The 20,317-nt window shown below is 41.1% G+C and overlaps 1 protein-coding gene across 2 annotated transcripts; it reads right to left on the minus strand.

Moving 5' to 3' along the window:
• Positions 1 to 1,576: 1,576 nt before the first annotated feature.
• Positions 1,577 to 11,899, minus strand: DENR (density regulated re-initiation and release factor). Of its 2 annotated transcripts, none has more exons than XM_006909997.3 (8): positions 11,751 to 11,899; positions 10,883 to 10,997; positions 7,758 to 7,777; positions 6,989 to 7,073; positions 5,462 to 5,545; positions 4,274 to 4,390; positions 3,215 to 3,354; positions 1,577 to 3,123 (listed from the first exon to the last, which is right to left on the minus strand). In XM_006909997.3, the coding sequence occupies exons 2-8, from the start codon at positions 10,986 to 10,988 to the stop codon at positions 3,079 to 3,081; spliced, it is 597 nt and encodes a 198-aa protein (XP_006910059.1). In that variant the 5' UTR covers positions 10,989 to 10,997; positions 11,751 to 11,899; the 3' UTR covers positions 1,577 to 3,078. The 2 variants fall into 2 exon arrangements, with proteins under 2 accessions (XP_006910059.1, XP_015443478.1); XM_015587992.2 differs by having other exon boundaries at positions 11,688 to 11,838.
• Between the last annotated feature and the right edge of the window lie 8,418 nt (positions 11,900 to 20,317).

Here is a 20,317-nt window from a genome sequence, read left to right on the forward strand (position 1 = left end):
GGCGCGCGAATGGTTTAACTGAGAACATAAAATCCATTGCCTACGGGCCGCGAAGTACCGGTTCTTTTCCAGTCCGCAGTGAATGATGAAGTAAATTGAAGGATGTCTCTGTCCCCGTCGCCCCGGGTTTTGACACTCGAGCTGCTCACTTACTTGCCTACAGAAGTGTGAGCTCAGTCTCGTTAGCCGCCCTCTACACCCGGCACTGAGAACGGTACCTGGCATTCGAATGGTTGGATGGATGAAGGCAGACGCCAGCCCTGGTGGTTAAGTTGCTGGCCATCCTAGCAGACAGCTCGGAAACTAAGAATCAGATAAAAATAAAGCTATTTTTGTACGCGTGATGTAGCTCTTCAATAGCAACGAGAACCTTGGAACGTCACCATGGCAAAATTTACCACATTCTGGGTTGAACCTATACGCTTTAACATGTGTTTTCACAGTCACCCCTTATTCCCTTTTCCTCTTTGTTATACAGGAACTAGACTATGAAAAACATTATCACATTTAACCCACGTTCACCCATCCCTACTGCTTAACCCATAAGATGGCATTACCAGCAAGATACAAGACCAAATAGTCAGGGTATTGCAATTTTACATTTTGACTATGAATTAGCAAAGTATGCCCATGTTCACAAAATCGAAAATGGAAAAAATAAAATTTCTTGTTTTCAAGCTTTACCGATTTGGGCGACCTTTGCCTCCTTAGGGGATAGCCTTATGTTTAGGAGACCCAACAAGACGATGTCTTAGAATTTAAAATCAAGCAAGCAAATTCTGACTAGTTTTTAAAAACAGCCCATCAGTAGATGACTATGTAGTGTCTTGGGGTCGCAATGAGAGATGAAAAAGATTGTGACTGAATGTCAATTTCAATGAGGTTATGGTTGGTAAATATTAATGAACGTGGCAAGAGTATTATGACTAGTTGCAAATCAAAAAATCTCAGTATTTTAAGTTCATTTCCATAGGTTTTCTTTAAAACAAAAAACTTTAAAAAGAGATCTTTTTTAAATAGATGTTTTATAAAAGCTGTAAGAATTATACTGCATCTGATTTTACACACACCCTAATTCAAAGTAATGGGCTAAATGGACTCATTCCAGTCTCCCTATCTTATTTCCTAAGTAAAGGAATTTAGTAAACAACAAAGACAGGATCTAAAAGGTAAAAATTCATCTTTATAATAGTAATTTATCAAATTTTTAAACTAACGGCAAGAAAGCTACCACAGACTATATCTTAAGCAACAGCTGACTTACTGAGGTTTCTATGTGATAACTAAAAAGAAATTTAAAATCACTGTCAACATCTATTTTTTAAATGAATAAAATTCATATCAAAACTGTATTTGCATTTGAAATTGCCAGCTTAATCATGGCAAATCTCTTATATACATTATGAGCTAAAGTAGTTTAAAGGTTAGCATTATTTTTTGCTAAAAATACTATGAAAACATTCCAAAATATACAAAGAGAATGTATGAATTAAAGTTGATCCTTTTTCTATTATATTTTCATGAGATTAAAACTATGCTGCATTTTAAATTCAGGTCAAAGAAAAAGATTCGCATGTTATACACAAGGACAATTTTAATTCTGCATTTTCCTGCAGTAAGATCTACTGCACTTGCCAAGAACTGTGAACATTGAGAATCTTTACATGAAGTCACGTGTTGATACAGGCACACAGACATCTTCCAGCACCAACGGCGTACATAACACATACCAAATGATCTTGGTGGCTAAATTTGCTTCATTAGATAATTGTATTTAGTAAAACTCAGTTAATGCAGAATTTCATTTTTTAAATTTACATCTTTACTACACATTTTAAGATTTTAATTATTTTTTAAAAACCATTCATTCAAGATTATAATTTGCATGGCAGTAAACAATAGGTTCTAAATTTCTTAAAGGTATCTACAAGCAATTAAAATACCATGAATCTTTTCAATTTGTAGCACCTGACTTAAGACCTTTATAAAAACAAAGTTTAAATTCATTTAGTGCATTCGTTAAAATTGTCACTGTTTCTCTTCTGAGAAAAACACATTTCAGTTATTTCCCAGACAATATATTGAACATGGTTTATATTATTTTCAACTGGTTAGCAGAATTTTACACACATAATTTGTAGCCGGAACAAGAACTCTAAGCCTGAGTGGCCTTCCACTCAAAACAATAATGATGATAATATAAAATGGAATTGGAGTCTGCACCCCAGTTAACGTCATTCAATTTCTTTCCAAGTATTCTTGGAAAATGTTTTAAAATATATACCTAGTCGTCGACCATGTGATGCAACATCATTTCTTTAACAATCTCCCAATTGTTCATGTGTATCATTTGTATGTAATTTTTTGATAACATGAGTAACATCATGATGAACGCAAGACTTCTATCTTCGGGATAATGTCAAGGAAGCGGCTTACTGGGTCAAACAGTGCAGATGGTTTTAAGGCTTTTAATATACTTTACAAATAATCTTCAGAAGAGCTCGAACAACTCCTACCGACAGTGTGGTGACAGTGTGGTGACGTGCCCACATGGATGGTAACAATGAAGCCAATCCAACCACGAATCTATTAGATGTGCAGCATCTCAGAACTATCACACCAAAGAAGCAAGGAGATACTTATTACTGGGGATGAAGCCAAATTCAAATTCTTTAAAATATTACTCAGCTTAAAAAATTCAAAAAAAAAAAAAAATATCATGATTTGATTAAATCATGGCCATTTAAAAATAATCGACAGATAAGCGTTCCACAAAAACGTCTACAGTGTTTTTTCAAAAATAAAAAGTTAAAAAGGGAGAAAGAGAAGTCAGTACCAAGTGACCAAAAATTTTTATTTGACTAAATTCTATTTCATGCATAAGCATGACAGTCTCCCCTATTCATTAGACTTTGGCAATAAAAAAAACAAGCAGCCTTGTACAGAACAGTGAAAATGCCAAGGGCGAGGGTAGTCTACAGTTTTACTGTAGGATAAATATATATCTTTTCAAAAGGCCTCTCCCCCTTGGCCATATCAACTCAGTTCAGACCATTAAATACAGACAAATTTTCAAAATCACTTCTTCACTTCTCCAAGATCTTCGATGCTATCATCATCCACCTAGAAAACACATAATTACATTTCATGAGTTGTGAAAAGCAACTTGCTTCAAGAACTTATTTCTATAGATGCGTATGTTCCATATACTCACCTCTGGCCATTTTTCCTGAATGACATCAATTATGTCATCTGTAAAGTCCCCCTGAATGATGATTTCGTCCTCCCCTGTGACTGAGGCACCACAGGAGAATTTTTGAGCAAAAAATCTTTGTGCTTCTTTAAGATCGATTTCTGTTATTTAAAAAAAAAAAAGCAAGACTATAATTGAAATTGTATCTCAAAGATATTTTTTTCATTTTGAAATTTAATTTGCATTTCAAATTCATAAAAACAGACTGTATTCATGGATTTCACATTCCTCTCAGAGCAATAATTACAGACTACCACAGGCAGTAATCTTAACAATTAAACTAATATTTTCAAGAGCAAATAAAGCCTTAGTACATAAAAAAGCATCATCCATACTATTCATAACTCATACAGCAAGACCAAAATAAATCCAGGAACACATTAACTCCAACATTACATACACACACTTTCAAGTATGATGAAGTTCATGTGTTTATCCCTTTTTATAAAAGGATAATTCAGAGCAGAGAAACAAACCTAATACTCAGTGACTGTTTTTCAATCTGTGTTGTCACATGAAGGGACCTCAGTTTACAATTTCACCCCCATTTCACTACTCATTCAAGGCCCCCAGGAACAGAAAGAGCTCTGAAGCGGGACATTCTGCCACTACCTACCTTCCCTCACCTTCCACTGTCACTCCCAGAGGGGACAAGCCGTTCTACAACCCTTTGCCACCAAGCCTGCAGGGACAGAGGAACAGCACTGGCAGCCTTCAAAGGGAGCCCTATTTAGCCATCCTTATTCATTTTATTACATAAAATGTGTCCAAGCAGGAATTCTGGAAAGGAAAAAGCTAAACCAGTCCCCTCTGAAAAGATCTGAAAATTTCTTCAAAATTTGATTCTGAAGCTATAGTAAGAAGTACAAAATTTCATTTTATATTTTCTTAGCAAAAAATAGACCTGTGAAATTTTCACGATACCAGATTGAGAGAGAGAGCGAGCGCGCGCGCATGTGAGTGCACACAGGGGCGAGAAAATAGTTCGCACACTTTAAACGTACTTAAGCTTAAACTCACCGAAAGTTGCAAGGCCACACACTCTCGTTACGTATTTCTTCTTCGCTCTGGGAATTTTAGCTATCGTAACCTTCTGTGGTACGGTCTTCTTTTTTTGTTTTATTTGACCCCTTCCACCTTTTTTTTAGGAAAGAGCTCGGCATTAATTATTTTGTTTTTAACATAGAGAATACTGTCTTTAATTTTTAAAAGTACCAAATAGTAATTTCTAAAGTTTTTCTAATACAAAATTAATAAACACATGCATGAGTATTCATTCAATAAATATTTAAGTAATCTGTGCCAAGCACCGAGCCAAGGGCTGAGGACACAAAGATGAGCAGAACAGAACATAGTCCCTGCCCTTCAGGGATTCCGGTCCAGCGAAGGGAGACAGAAAAGGTTAAGTGATTACAGCAACCTGATGTGTACTACAGTAGAAACCATGAATATAGCGCTATCACAGCCCTGCAGAGGAACGGCTCACTCTGGTTCTGAATGACAGAACAGGTTTCCTAGAGGAAGTGACATCTAAGCTCTTGCAGAACAAGGAATTGTCCAGGTGAAGGGAGATAGGCTGGACAGGTTTAAGAAAGGATATTTCAGGAAAAGGAAATAAGTTCAGAGATAAGAAAAAGCATTATAGTTGAGAACTACACTTGCCTTGATGAAGGGAAATAGGGGGATAAGGCAAAGAAAGATACAGGCTCTTGGGGAATTTTTTTCGAAGATGCAAAGTCCTGAAAATATTTATGAGCTAATTTTCGTCATCGGGGAGAAAAATCAAGGAAGAAAAAACAGATAGGGACACGATCCAGAGCATGAGAAAGTAGTTTTAGGAGAAATTCAACTGTCAGAAGTAATCAGAGAGTAAAAACTTATATAAACGTCCTCTCTAATTAAACAGAATATACAAGTATTCTAAAAAGGTAACAAAGTTTTCAAATCATAAACGAGTTGGCTGGTTGCTTTTTAAGTACATATACAGCAAATAAAGCATGCTTTCTTCGGTCAAATTTACTGATAAAGCCCAAATCATATCACATCCAACTATCCTGAGAATATGATTCTGTATCCCTCTGGGTGATATACACATGGAATTACAGTAACAGGTAGATGTGACTCACTTTGGGAATGCTTTCGTTACTTAGTTTTTCGGGCAGAGGGAAGGTAGGTTTGTGTAAATCAAATCATGAATTTAGGTCTCACCTCTCTTTTGTTTTTTCTTTTCTTCCTCTTCCCCTGCTGTTCCTTGACCCTCACTAATTCCAGCTTCTTGTTTGGGTGAATTTTCTAGACATAAAAACAAAATCCAAAAGCATTAACATCATTTCATACTAATATTAAAACATCACCTTTGATGCACCTCATACACAAATAAGGTATTTAGCCAATAACTGAGCATGATATTTATAAAGCAAATGATCATAGTACTAGATTCCTATCAAGCCTAATTCTGAAGTCGTTATGCTAAGTATATGGTGACAGAAGGCAAAAAAAGGTCTTTGATATGTGAGGATTATGAGTTTTAGCTACATGAGAGGAGCATGAAACACTCATAGTGACTCTGAGTGTTTAGCTTCTAAACATGCTAATCTAGTTAGCGGGAAGTCTGGTCCTAAATAAGAGCTTCTCTCTCCCTCCTCAAATCGCATCATGCCCTAGACAGGTCATGTTCACAGCCAAACATGTAGACTGACTGTAACACCAGACTTGAGGCTTCTCATCCAACCACTGACAGCTCCACCTTCAAAACATATCCAGAACCTGACCACTTTTCACCACCCCACTGCTATCAGCCTGGTCCGGGTCGTCATCATCACCTGAACGGATTACTGCAGGGGCCTCCTGTCCGGTCTGCTTTGCTGCCTATGCCCCTTTTCAGTCTATCTTAACACAGCAGCCAAAGAGATGCTATTGAAACAAAGTCAGACCTCATCACTCTTCTGCTCAAAACCCTCCAATAGTTTCCCTCACTCAGAGTAAAAGCCAAGATGTGGCCTTAAAGATGTGGTGCTCCATTACTTCTCTGACTTCACCTTCTATCCTTCTCCCCCTCCTCCGATAAGCTCAAGACAGAAAAGCCACCTTGCTGTTCCCTGAATAAGCTGTTCAGTTCTTGCCTCAGTGTCTTCTGCCAGGAATCTTCTCCCAGGTTTCCAAAGGTCTCACTCCCTCATTTTCTGTAAGTCTTTGTTCAAATGCCACCTTTTCCGCAAAATCTTTCCTGGTCACTACCTAAATATTTCAAATTCCCTCCCCAATAATTCTTATCTCCCCATTCTCTACTTACCAATATTTAACACATTTATTTCATTTGTCTTATTTTACTTATTTTGTTTGTCTCCCTTTCTAAAATATAACTTCCAGAGATCTTTTGTTTACTGCTTTATCCTCAGCATCTGAAACTACGTTTAGTATACGACATGCTCACAAGAAATAATCTGTTGAATGAATGAGCGAAAATATATTTGCCTCTAAATCATTTACTCTTCTTTATATGAGAAAGTTGATACTTTGACCTAACCTGTCTCAGGGAGAGAAGACACATAGAGCAGTTTGTGATTTTATATAAGGAATTTTAACTCAAGAACTTAAAATAGTTTTAAAGTTCATAAACATAAATATAATTCTGTAATTATCCTACTAAAGGACTTTCATATCTTTAAAATAATGCCTTATATGCATTTGTTTCAGGTATACAAGCATTGATGAAAGAAAAAAAAATGTTCATACCTACAGTAAGTTTTGCAAACTCATTTGGAAAATTCTTCTCTAACCACTGTCTACATTTAGCAACATCAGGCATATATTCACAGTACTAGAAGGAAAAAAAAGAGCAAACTGAATCACAACAAAACATTTTCAGTCAACCAATACATTTCGATTTAAAATCATTTCCTACACTTGCTACATAAAAAATGATAAAACTAACTACTCCCACCTGACGTCTTATCCACAAGATATCTGTATTCAACCAGGAAACACCCCATAAAAAATTAGATATTAAAAAGAATTAGGCAGTTCCTTACTATAATAATTTATTTCCTCTCCATCAAACAGAATGGCCTTAGAAGAAGGAGCAAACAGACAAAAACGAGCATGTCTACTTCTTGCTCTCATTAATTTCATGACTTGCCCATAGAGCCTGGCTTAGAAGCTTCGTAACAGAAGTCTTATGCATAATTTCTGCTTTCTCTCCTCTGCTTAGTCATTAAATTTTGGCTTTAAGGTTATTCTTGTTTTATTAGCTGACTACTCTTGGGTTCCATACAAAAATCCAAACTGTATAGCAACATGCAAATGACATACACATATGACTCAAAGTCTAAAGAAAACAATTTAAAAAAACCATTGAATTATTCTAAACCACAGTTCTCTGTAAAAGGGCTGAAACTCTACTATCAAATGACAGAAAATGAAAAATAAGAAAACAAAGTTCTCGAGTTAGCTCTAAAATCAACGACCTCCAATGCGGAAGTTAAAAAAGAACTTTAAAACTTACCTCTGTTGGTAATGAACAGACTGGGGAAATGGAGAGAGAAAAAAAGGATTTAAAAATTTAAATATATACACACAGCTCTCATCATAACTTTTAAATTTGACAAAATGCTTTTACCGTTTCTATACTACCTTTCAGATGCTACCCACCATTTTTTTTTTATTTGTTTTTGTTTTTGAGGTAAAAGGCATGTGGTTAATAGAAGTATTACCTTGATTTTTTTAATCTAAAAAAGAATGTCTCCTTGGGTTGATGGGACATCCGACTATACTACCTTACATATCTTAGGGTTTTACCATAACCACTTCAGAGAGTCTGAAACTAAGATAAGGTGGGAACAATTCCCCATATGACAAAGCTTGAATGGAACTGATTATTATTTTTGATAGCTTTATCAAAACAGCCACTACTTCTTTTTACTCATAGTAACACATTTATAAACTTCAGTAGCATTTCTGCTACCATTTCCCTGCAGTATGCTTTTCCTTTCCTTTTTCATATTATGCTACATAAGATCATGAAATTGTAAAGCTAAAAGGCACGCTGGCTGATTCAATCTTGTCATTGTATAGCCCGCACAGCCTAAGGGACTAGAGGAACTCAAAGGCTTTCCCGATTTTAACTATAATTCTATTACTGGGTCAATTGCTTATTTTGTTTTTATTTTTAAGGTGAAGAATGGAGTAGTTCAATGTGCCCAACATCTTGAGGTTTGGGCGGGAGAGGTGGAATGGTACAGCATTACTAATAACAGCAATGACCATGTACTGGGCACCTATTATGTGCCGGGCACTTTGCTGTGCTCTTTATGTATTATTATGTTTAATCATTATGACCCTATGAGGTAAGAATTACCATATCTGTTCGATAAATTAAAAAATGAGACTCAGCACAGGTAACCCACATTAATCTATCTGGTCAGCGGAACGGGATCTGAACCCTGGTCTGTTTCTGAAGCTCAGGCCCTTAACCACTAAATGAGGTTTCACAACATATACAGGCAACGTAGCTATGTGCCAGCCAGATGACTGGCCTGCCTTCTGAACCCATCATCACTGTGTTATAGATGAAGCTCTAGAAAAGGTTAAATAGTTCATCTGATGACAAAGGTGGTTTGTGGCTGAAGAAAACTGGAATCTAGCATCTCTTGATTTCAAGTTTAGAGTTCCTTCTGCTAAAACTCTCCCTGGCTAAACAGAGCTCTATAACCCTCACAGTTCAAGTTCAAATAGTAGGTACAGATATTCAGCCATATTGTCAGTATGCAATTATAGGTTAAATACCATTATAGCAAATATTAAAGCTATAAAACTGTATACCATTTTAAAAAAATATTCAGTTCGGCAAAATTCTAATACAATGAAAATATTTGAACGATTCTTCTGAGTTCGCTGATATTTGCTTTTAAAATCAATTTGCCTCCACAGATTACTATTTGTAAACTATACTTTTCAACGCAAAGATCCAGCAGTCACCTTCAAACTTCACGTCACTAATTGTGGAACCTGACACTACGTCACACTGCTGATGTGATGCAGTATGAAGAACAGAGTATCATCATCCATGAAACCTTCTATGCTCAGTGCCCCTCAAAACTTCTATGTTGAAATCCCAGCATCTAAAATGATGGTATTAGGAGGTGGAGCGGTTGGGAGTATATTCCATTTTTTCTTCTCAAAAGCCCTCGGTAGTAGGCTCTACTGTTATCCATTTTATAGATGAAGGAACTGGCCATGGTCACACAGTGAGTAAATGGCTAAAGTATGACTCAAATTCAGATTGGCTTCAGAGTCTGAAGTCTCTAACCTGAAGATGAAATGTCTCCCCAGAAATGACCCCCATCCTAGCTGCCCTTGTTTCTCATTGTACTCCAACCAGCATTCTGCTCCAATCAGCTCTTTGTTTTTCCTCTCCCCTAAAGATAGCATATTAAATCTTGCCACCATACTGTTCTTATGAATTCTTTCACCTTTCCTTGCAAATCCTACCTATTACCTTATGTTTCTCACTTCCTTGGAAACGTCCCTAGCTCCCTCTGAACAAAGACCGCTCCCTTTCCTGAACTCCAAATTCATAGTTACAGTATCATTTAATTTAGCATTTAATATTCCCTAAGTGCTTTCCTACAACTAGACCTTAAACTCCCTGAGGAAAGAGTAACCCTGTCCCCCTGCCTGGAATATCAATACAAACTAGGGAGGGAAATGAAAACAAACCATTCTCAAAAAGGTTAGGGACCTCTGGTCAACATAAATTATCACTGGGGTGGATTTTATATTTTAGTGCAGTTGTTCAAAAGCCACCTCAGCTGAGAGACATAAGCGATTCCACCGGATGGTTTTCATATACTGTATTTCACCAATTCTGTTTTGTTTTTTTTTAATTTTTATAACGATCTTATAGCATATCAATCTGACCATTTTTTCTTTCTTGGTGGATCCTAAAATAATGGTGTATCATAAAATAAGGATTCTTAGATTCGCTGAAACAGGGTACAAAGAAAAACAGCTCTTAATTACATCCGATAAACAAGAACAAACCACAGTAAACTAGCATACTTTTCTAATAGTAATAATTAGTTAGCACTTATTGTACTATGTTCTTGTGTTAGCTGCTGTACCAGAAGCTTAACGTGGATCATCTGACTTAAGATGCAATCATCGTCTTCATTTTTCAGACCTTAAGAAACAAACCTCTAACCCTTAGTGAAATTAGGTAACTTGCCCAAAGTCACAGAGCTGGTAATGCTGGAGTCGGGATGCAAACCCTGGTCCATGATTCCAAAGTCAAGCAACATAACCAAGTAAGACCAATATCATAACAAAACTCAATCAGCCTTATGAAGTCACAGGGGTTGGGGGGGATTCTGTTAATCCACGTCTCCTCTTCACCAGTCTCTCACCTGCCTCCCCCCGCCCCAAATTAAGGATTCACCAAATGACGAAGACAGATGAAAAAGGGATTTCTAGGACCAAATGTCACCCACCCCCCGCCCCGCCCCAAATTAAGGAGTCACCAAATGACAAAGACAGATGAAAAAGGGATTTCTAGGACCAAATGTGAAACTATTATCAAAATGCATAAAAATACAGTAAGTAAAAAGCCATTGTCTGCCTTCCAACACTTGCCTCCACAGTAAAGGACTCGGAGCGGGTAATCTGCATCTAACTTGGTATTGCTCCTCGGGTCGCCTTTGCAATCATGCCCACCGGATTCAGAAATGTCAGCAGCCATCTCACAAACCTGCAAGCAAGGAAAATAACACATCTTCACCGTGTCAGACCAGGAGTCCAGAGCAGCAGTGTTCAGGTGTAGTCTTGCCTCCTTCCACCTGAAATTCCTCCGCCCCAACTCTCTTTAATTTCTGTGTTAAGTGAAAGACACAAGCTGCCATTAGGATTCATAAAATATGAGCAATTCTGGGCACGCTAGTTACCAGATCTACAGGGAAGCAAGTGACAGTGAGACCATGAAGAACGTGGGGCGCGGGGCACTAGTGAAAGAGGAAGCAATGGGAAATAAGGATGGAGAGAACGGCTTAGAGACAGGGCTAAAGGTCTGGGGTGAGGTGGAAGGGATGCAAACTGCAGCAATAAACACCACGAAGCAGCTAGAAGAAAGCAGGCTGGAATGGGTGGGTCACCGAGGGTGCCAGAGGGCAGGGTGTGGGGGCAGCTAAAAGCCAAGGGAGGGACACTGAGGAGTCAGGAAAGGGGATGGGATGGGAAGGGGGCGGGAAGACCAGAGTCTGAGGAGAGAAAATGGGGCAGAAGAACCGGGAAGGAGCAGAACAGAAGAGCACTGAAGCGACAAGGGCGGCCAGGTGGGAGGGGAGAGACCTGTGGCGAAGGGGCAATCCCGGGGACACCAGAGGGGCCCATGTGGGCGGGGAGGTGGAGAAGCCCGGCCCGGCCCCCTTCCGCCGGGGAGCACCTCAGCTTTCCCCACGCTCTCTACGAGCTTCTCGGAAGCGGGAGAAGCAAGAGGGGTCGTTACCCAGGCGGTCTCCGCCGCCACCTCCGCTCCCGCCACTACCGCCAGCTGAAGCTACACATGCAACTCCTCTCCTCCGGCCCGGGCCAACTGAGAGCCCGTCTGCCAGCCGCGGTCCCGCGAGACAATAAGCCTTTATCGCGAGATTCAGGCCGCCGCTGGGTGGCTGTCGCGAGAAGCCTGAAGGGCGAAGAGGAGTGGGGAGCATGCGCAGTTCGCTCGGGGCGGGGCCAGGCCGCCGAGAGGCTGACGGCCAGTAGGCGGTGCTCGTTGCCCGTGGGAGACGTTGGGTGGTTGGCGGTCCGCGAGCGGACGCGGAGGCCGGTTGGAAACGCGGAGATGTGCGTCGAAAGTCGCAGTGACTCCCTGTCCTGTCAGTGAGCCCGGGCGGACGGAGCGCGTGCCGGATTCCGGCCTAACCTCGGTCTTGATGGCTAAGTGGGTCCTCCGCGGGGAGACTGCAGCTGCAAGAGGCGTTTGGTTTCATTTCAGCCCCGTTCCCTACATTGCCAGAATTATTCTTGAAAAGATAATATCAACGCTCTTTACAATTTTCTCATCGCCCACAATCTCACCACGCTCACAGCTGTTTTCACCACCTTTCTCGTGTTTACCTGTCCTCGTATGTGATGCAAACTGAAATTAATCTGTCTGAATCTCAGGCTTCCCGTCGGGACACTGAAGCCTGGTAGACTGTGTAGTTTACTTAGCTTTGCTTCTTCCAGTTTTCACTTTGAGAAAAACCCTTCACGTCCATACTCAGCTTGAGTTCCATTTGTGAAATGGAAATAACATTTGCAGAGCTTTGAAGATTGAAGAAAGAGTAGGACAGACAAGAGCTCTGTAGATGGTAGAAGGTGTTCTTTTCTATTTTGCTTCATCCGCCACCTCCTTTCCTGATAATTTCATTCGCCATTGCCACCACCATCGCCCGTAACTTTTTTGCTCAGAACTTAACTTCATGTGTTCACGAAGCCATCGGCATACTCTTTTCCACCAGCCACTGTGACCTCCACTCGGACATCTTTCTTAAAGAGGAGTCCCCCAAACTGCGAGAGAGTCACTAACTACATGACATTCGTGAAAGATCCTGTTCCCAAGCGTGTTTGATTCCACTAATAGTAGCTTCCAATTCCAATAATAATAGCTTCCATTTACTGACACCCACCTCCCTGTATGTGCCAAGGACCTGCTCTTTGGGGAGATACAAAGTCAAGGTGGATTCATTCATTCCACAAAACGTCCTTGCTCCAGGCACTGTGCTAGACACTGGGGCTACAAAGAATGAGAGACAAAGTCCCTACTCTCGGTAAATAGTCTTAGACACGTTAGCTGATTTAATCCTTATAAAAACCCCCATGGAGTGGGCATTTGTGTCTCTAATTTCCAGATAGTAAAATTGAACCTTAAAGGTGGAAATGAATTCAGTTCGCATATGCTTAAGATCACACAGCTAATAGCATATTTTATTTAAGATGTATATTTTTCACATTAATCTCATATCGTGATACATTGTAATGGATGGAGTCTCCGCATCGTGTCATAGTTTAATCGGGGGCATTTTTTTTTCTTAGTGGTGCACAGATTAAGGGTGCATCTTACAATCAATGTCCCCTTAGATGTGATGAAGTATGGGGAAGCGGCCAGCCCTGCATAGTGGACCCAATGTCTTCAGTTCTATTCCTCACCCTTTTCCTGCTCCGCTTTGTAGGGAAGGGGGAGCTGACAGCTGATTCCTATAGACTGTATTCCCAGGCTTCCTTGTTCCCAAGCTTCTAGCTAGGTTCGGCCAACGGCAACAGCTTTCTTCCCATCTTCTCCCCTCGCCCTCTTGAGCAGCATCTCTGGCAGCAGCTGTTTCTCTGTCTGCCATGGTCGGGGATCACAGCCTCCTCCCTGGATCTGGTCTCTAGCCTGGGGGTGCTGATGGCTTCTCGATGCCGCTAATGTCTGAGTTGCCTCGATCACCTCTGTTTAGTTTTTCAACAGTTCCATTCCCTGTATAAACAATCCCCTGAATGAAATGCTCCTCTGCTTTACATACTTAGATGGGATTCTGCTTTCTGGGTGGACTCTGCCTGATGCAGCTGGCATTCAAACCCAGATTTGTATTTCCTAGTGCCCTCCACAGCCTGTCAGCTCTCAGGTGCTAAAAAGAGGAACAACATATTAAATAAAGAAACATTGTGGTGGTTTCTCACCAGGAAGCCACAGGCTTTGAAAGGCAGTGGGATTATTCCAAAGGATACAGAATCCTCCTACGCATTGAGCATTGTCAGGAAATGGACTAGGTATCTTTCAGACTTAAGTATTACTATTTTCTAGTGTAAGTCACAGTTTTGTTCCAACGAATGTCCAAAAGTTGAATCTCTTTGGCCTGACTCCAGTCGTGTCCATCCCTAAATCAATCACCATAACTAGACAAGCCCTGAGTTGAGTGTCCACCTTTGGAGCTGGGTTTGGAGAGTGGGGATCAGGTATATCCCAAAGGAGACTTGAGGCACTATGACCAGAAGAGGGAGTGATGGTGACGTGTCAAAACCAGTAGACATCCACGGCCATCCTCATACTCACATGTGCTAAAAATTATTGAATAATCTACTGTCTTTGACATATCAAGTGAGTGTACAGGTGAGGCAGACTTCCTTCCTAACAATCCTATTTCACTTGAGATAGGATGAGTCTAGTTTAAGATACTGAATTTCCCAGCATCCCTTTTGTCTGGAGGAGCTGCAGTTATTTCTGTTGATAGCTTTTTCATCTACTTGTAAATGAATTTCAGCACTCCTGATTGCCCACGTATGCATGTATAATTGCCTATGTGTGTGTGTTCTAAAGTTCTCCTTTGAATTGGTTTTAACATTGTATTGATTCCCGTATTAATTCATGAGTGAAGTAAAATCTTCGACATGTTTATTTTATAATTAAATAAGAGTCATGTTTTTATTCTTTTAAAACTTTATCATTTAACACTTCTCACATAAAGAGGTGAGGCGTCACATTAAAAAAAAAAAAAGAGCCTTGCCCTCTCTCCCTTCTTTTTGACCAAGTCGTGTATACAGCCTGGAGGGACCACAGCCATCTTGCAACAGGAGTCACTAGCCTGAGAATAGAGATGCATTTGCTAAGGATGGAGGCTGGAAAATGTATAAATAGCCTGTGTTCCTGATAGCACTGTTGAGTCACCATATCAGCTCTCGACTGCCTCCTTTCCAGGGCTTCCTATTGTGGAAGACAAACACACCCCTCCCCCCCGCATCTGTTTAAACAATACAGTAGGGTTTTCTATTATACTACAGAATGCATTCCTAAATCATACTACAAGAAAGTCAGATGTTTTGTTCAACACAGAAGGGAAACCTGTGGTCAAGCAAAGCATGCCTGAAGGAAGGGGATGATGGTGAGACCGAACTAAAGGATGATGAGGAAGTGATGTGGCAAGACCAGTCATTCAGGGGAGGCATGGAGGATGGGGCATTCTGACGCTCGCTTTCTGAGAAGCCGTCTAGCAAAGAGAATGAACGCATTTCCATGGCTCTTTGAATTAGAAGCGACTTCTTACCACATGTGATACCTTGTCATAACGTGATCTATTTTCTCAAGAGATCATGGGGTTATTTTCTTTCCTGCTCTTGAGGCTGGGTTGGCCCTCCAGCCAGACATTTCCTTTCATCTGGCCCTTTCCGGGGAATTTTCAAAGTAATCCCTTGGGGTGGAGCGGATATTTGTTGGTTGCCTTTCTAGCATCTCCTCTCTGTAACAGGTCCATTTTGGTTTGGAGGTGTCCACCTCTCTACCCGTGGGGTCTGACTGGGCCTTCATGACCCCGAGTCCAGAGGTGGAGCACGTGACCCAGGTCTAACGCAATCGGCAGTGTCCTGCTGGCAACAGCGATGGCCTGATTCCAGGATAGATCGCTCAGAGTGAATCCCGGCACACTCCTGAGGGAGCACTCAGGAAAGAGGCTCCCTGTCTCTCCCTGGACTTGAGCCTCAGAGGATGCCCAGCAGAGGTGCTGACGGCCGTCTTGCCACTATGTCTCTGTGAAGGTGGTGCACGTCTGATTCCGGCACATCCGACGTCAGTTCTAACCCTGGAAAAGTCAACGAATTTCCATTTTGGCTTAAGCTAGTTTGGAGTGTCACTTTCAAATTAGTTCTCATGGACACAAAGGGTTAAGGCAGCCCTGACAAGCGTTTATTAAAACCTGTTTCCCAACATTTTTTTCCCCCATTATGATACACACAATGGATGTTATGCCCTTACAAAGCACAGCTCATAAATGTACATTTTGAAGAAACCCCAAAATGACTGCAAAGACGTAAGGCATCATAATAACTTATAAATTTCGCAACTTATTACAATACGTATGTAAGGTAGGTTGCTATGAACTATGGCAGATTAAGTGGGCTGTCATTGAATTCCTTTCTCTCCTACTCAAGAAGGTGTTTGAGAATTCTTAGGATAAGGCCTGGCCCAAAGAGAAACACCGTAGGACTAACCTTCAATCGATCTCATGTGTTTGAGTAAATAATACTTTCATATTATCAATAAATTATCAGACACGGGCCCTACATAAAACTGAAAACAACACAAAAGTGGATGGAGACTCCCAGGAATGAGAACCACTCAGTGAAAAGGGCTCCATTTATTCCCAAGTTATCTGAGCTACCTTCAAAACGAATACATTTTTCATCTTTTGGCTCTGCGCTAAATTGAAAATATTCATTCTTTTCCTTCTGCGAAGAGAGTTTTTGTCACTTTTTTCTCTTGAAAGGATGAAGATCCTTCAAGACTTGCTCTCCCAAGAGAAAGATGGCACAAATCCACAGGAGTGGATCCCAGTTTCAGGCATGGCTGGATCCTAGAGATAAAATAACATATGCCAGAATCTCTCTCGCAGAGCATGATAAAGCACGTGTGCAAAGTGCTTACGCCTGGTAGTTCTGGGTGAATGTATGGGACTAATTTTGTACTATTCTTGCAGCTGTTCTGTAAGATTGAAGTTATTTCAAATTTAAAAGTATTTTTTTAGAAAGGGAACTATCGCTTTTCACCTCTTGGATTCTTCCCTATGCTTTCTTCATATTCCCCAAATACTGAGGTTATTTTCTATGAGTTTAGGAACCCCAGAAAAAAGAGAGATGATCTTTTCTGATGGTTGGGAAACAATGCTAGCAAACGACTCAGGTTCGTATGTATCTGCCATAGACTGAATGTTTCTGCTCTCCTCCCCCATTTCATATGTTGAAATCCTGCCCCTCAGTGTGATGGCATTAGGAGGTGGCACCCTTGTGGAGTGATTAGTAGGGTTAGTGTCCTTATAAAAGAGACCCCAGAGAGCGCCCTTCCCCCTTCTGCCATGTGAGGACACAACGAGCAGACAGCAGGCAGGAAGCAGGTTCTCACCAGACAAACTGCCAGCACCTTGATCTTGGACTTCTAGGCCTCCAGAACTGTGAGAAATAAACCTCTGTTAGAGCAGCTCAAATGGGCTAAAACAGTGAATCGTTAGCCTCTGAGTCCTACACCTACCTCTGAGCCAATCACAATGGTTGCAGGAATGAGATGCTCTGATTTGCCAGGCTGGGTCACATGCCCATTCCCAGAGCCAGGGGATGGGGATAAATTCTCTCAAACCTCAAAGATGGTCAAACCCCAGGGATGGATGAGTCGCCAAAGAAAAGCAGGGTATTAATGCCAAAAGGAGGGCACCTGGATGCTGGGAGGACAAAAACAGTGTATAACCACCCCGTCGCTGGAGCTCTCGATCCCACAAGCTCTGTTTAAAGGAAGAAGGACCAGGGGACTGAGATGCTAAGGAGGGAGCAGGCGTGACAGAGGTTCATGAAAACTAACCCGTTCAGCTTCTTCAAAAAGCAGATGTTTAGTAAGATCGTTTGCTCTTCCTGCAACGCAGGACCAACAGGGGACACAACCAATTCTGCGACGAGAGGCCCTGAAATATTCACTATAGAGGAGAATGAATTTACAAAGAATGATACAATGTTATCATGACGGAGCAGGCCCTTCGCTAAGTTCGTGGTGAAACCCATCGTTGCCTAGTCAAATCCCCAATGTCCCCTATCTCCAGACCCTGACGATCGCTGATCTCCTTCCCGTCTCTATGATTTACCTATTGTAGATGTTTCATTTAAACAGAATCCTATAATATGTTGCCTTTGGTTACCTTTGACTTCTTTCACTGGGGATGTTTTCAAGGTTCACATACCTTGTAGCATGTGTCAGTACTTCATCCCTTTTCACAATTTATCTATTTATCCTTTGATGAACATTTGGGTTGTTCATCAACCCAAGCAAAGTTTACTACACAAACTTTGGTGTGTTTCGTGGTTTTGTTTTTGTTTGTTTGTTTACTTAACGATATACCTTGGACATCTTTCTCTATCAGTATGCATAACTCAGTCTCACTCTCTATGGACAGCAGAGATGCTTAGAACAGGGCCTGGACCAAAGGGGGTGTCATACAAGTGAATGCTGTTATTCTTTTAATAAGTAGATAATACTCTATTGAATGGAATCCCTATCATTTATTTATCTCATTCCCCACTGGTAAAGATTTAAGTCGCTTTCAATGTTAATTTTCTATTATGGAAAGTATATATAAGTAGGAAGAATAGAACAATGAATGTCCATGTTTCTACAATGCAAACCATCACAATCAAAACTCTTGGCCTCTCCCTTCTTTATTTCTGCCCATCTCTCCTGTGGGACTAATTTGAATCACATCTCAAATATCATATAATTCCACCTACACATATTTCAGGATTTATTTCTAAAATACAAGGAGTCTTTCTTTAAACATCACCAAAACACCGTTATCGCTCTACAATAATTAGCAACCATTCCTTTATTCCTTTATTTTGCTAATCAGTATTCGAATTTCCCCAAACAGCTCATACTCTTTAACAGTTGGAGTTGTTTGAGTCAGAGTACAAACAATTGGTTAATATATCTCTTAAATCTCTTTGAATCTATAGTTTCTCCCTGTCTTTTTAAATTTTTCTTGCATTTTATATGTAGGGAGAAAAACCACTGTTAGCAATTCTTAAGACTCATTTTGAAATGGCAAGGAACTTCCTGGTCAGAGCGTGTGTCAGTTCAGGTGACCCCTCATCACACTGTGAAGCAACCCCCTTCGCTCCCCTTAACCTCTGGGCCCCCCGCTTTCTCCTGGACTGCAGCCCTACCGAGCAGAAACAAACAAAAAATACGGTAAATCCCTTAGACCTTAAATGCAGTCAGTAATTCTTCCTCTCTTCCAGAGAAAGCATTCTGAAATAGAGAAAGGAACTCTAGGTTTCAAACACTGATGTTGAAAAAAACTGCTACCCCAGAAAAGATATGTCCACATCATTACCCACCAAAACTGCGGATATGACCTTATTTGGAAAAAAGAGTCTTTGCAGATGTAATTAAGTCAATGATCCTGAGATGAGATCATTCTAGATTCTCTGGGCCCTAAATCCAATGACAAGTGACACACAGAAAGGAGGCCATGTGACCACAGAGGCAGAGATTGGAGTGATGCGGCCACAACCAAAGGATTTTCCAACAGCCCCAGAAGCTGGAAGAGGCAGGGACAACTTCTCCTCTGGAACCTCTGGTGGGACCCCAACCTGCTGACGCCTTCATTTCAGACCTCTAGTTTCCAAAACTGTGAGAGAATAAACTGTCGTTTCCAGCCACCAAGCATGTGGCAGTTTGTTACAGTGACCACAGGAAGCTATTACTCAGGCTCCTGGCCAGGAAAGGCATTATGGGGAAGTACAGCCCCTGGACTTCTACCTGTGAAATAATAAGAAATATATATATGTTGGTCTCTGTCCTTGGTTTCTGACACAGAGCTCCTAAATCCCTTGGAATTCCCTGGAACATCTTTTGTCCTAATGAGGCAACTCTTGGGGGGCTCCTGGATGGGGGCCGGTCACCGGAAAGACCAAGTCACGATTAGAAGCTTGGCATTTTCAGCCTCACGCCCATTCTCCAGAGAGGAGAGAGGGGTTGGAAATGGAGTTAATGATGGAACGTGCCCAGATGATGAAGCCTCCATAAAAATCCCCAAAGTATGGGGTTCAGAGTTTCTGGGTTCATGAACACACTCATGGATGGGAAGGGTGACACGCCCCAACCCCATGGGGACAAGAGGCTCCTGCAGATGGGACCCTTTCTGAACTCACCCGGTGTGCCTCTTCATCTAGCTGTTCATCTGTATCCTTGATCACATCCTTTATTACGTTATAAACTGATAAACATGGCGTTCCCCCAAGTTCTGTGAGCTGTTCTAACCTATGATGGAATCCGAGGAGGGGGTCATGGGAACCTCGAATTGTAGCCAAGTCAAACAGAAGCCGTGGGTAACCTGGTGACCCACAACTCGCAGCTGGCATCTGACATGGGCGCTGTCTCACGGGACCAAACGCTTGACCGATGGGCACTAACTTTGGTTAGTGCCAGAATTGAACTGAATTGCGGATCACCCAGATGGTGTCACAGAGAACCGCTTGGTGTAGAAAAAACATCCCACCCATCTGGCATCAGGAGCGTCG

Source organism: Pteropus alecto, unplaced genomic scaffold (assembly GCF_000325575.1).
Source record: "Pteropus alecto unplaced genomic scaffold, ASM32557v1 scaffold213, whole genome shotgun sequence".
NCBI classification, from domain to species: Eukaryota; Metazoa; Chordata; class Mammalia; order Chiroptera; family Pteropodidae; genus Pteropus; species Pteropus alecto.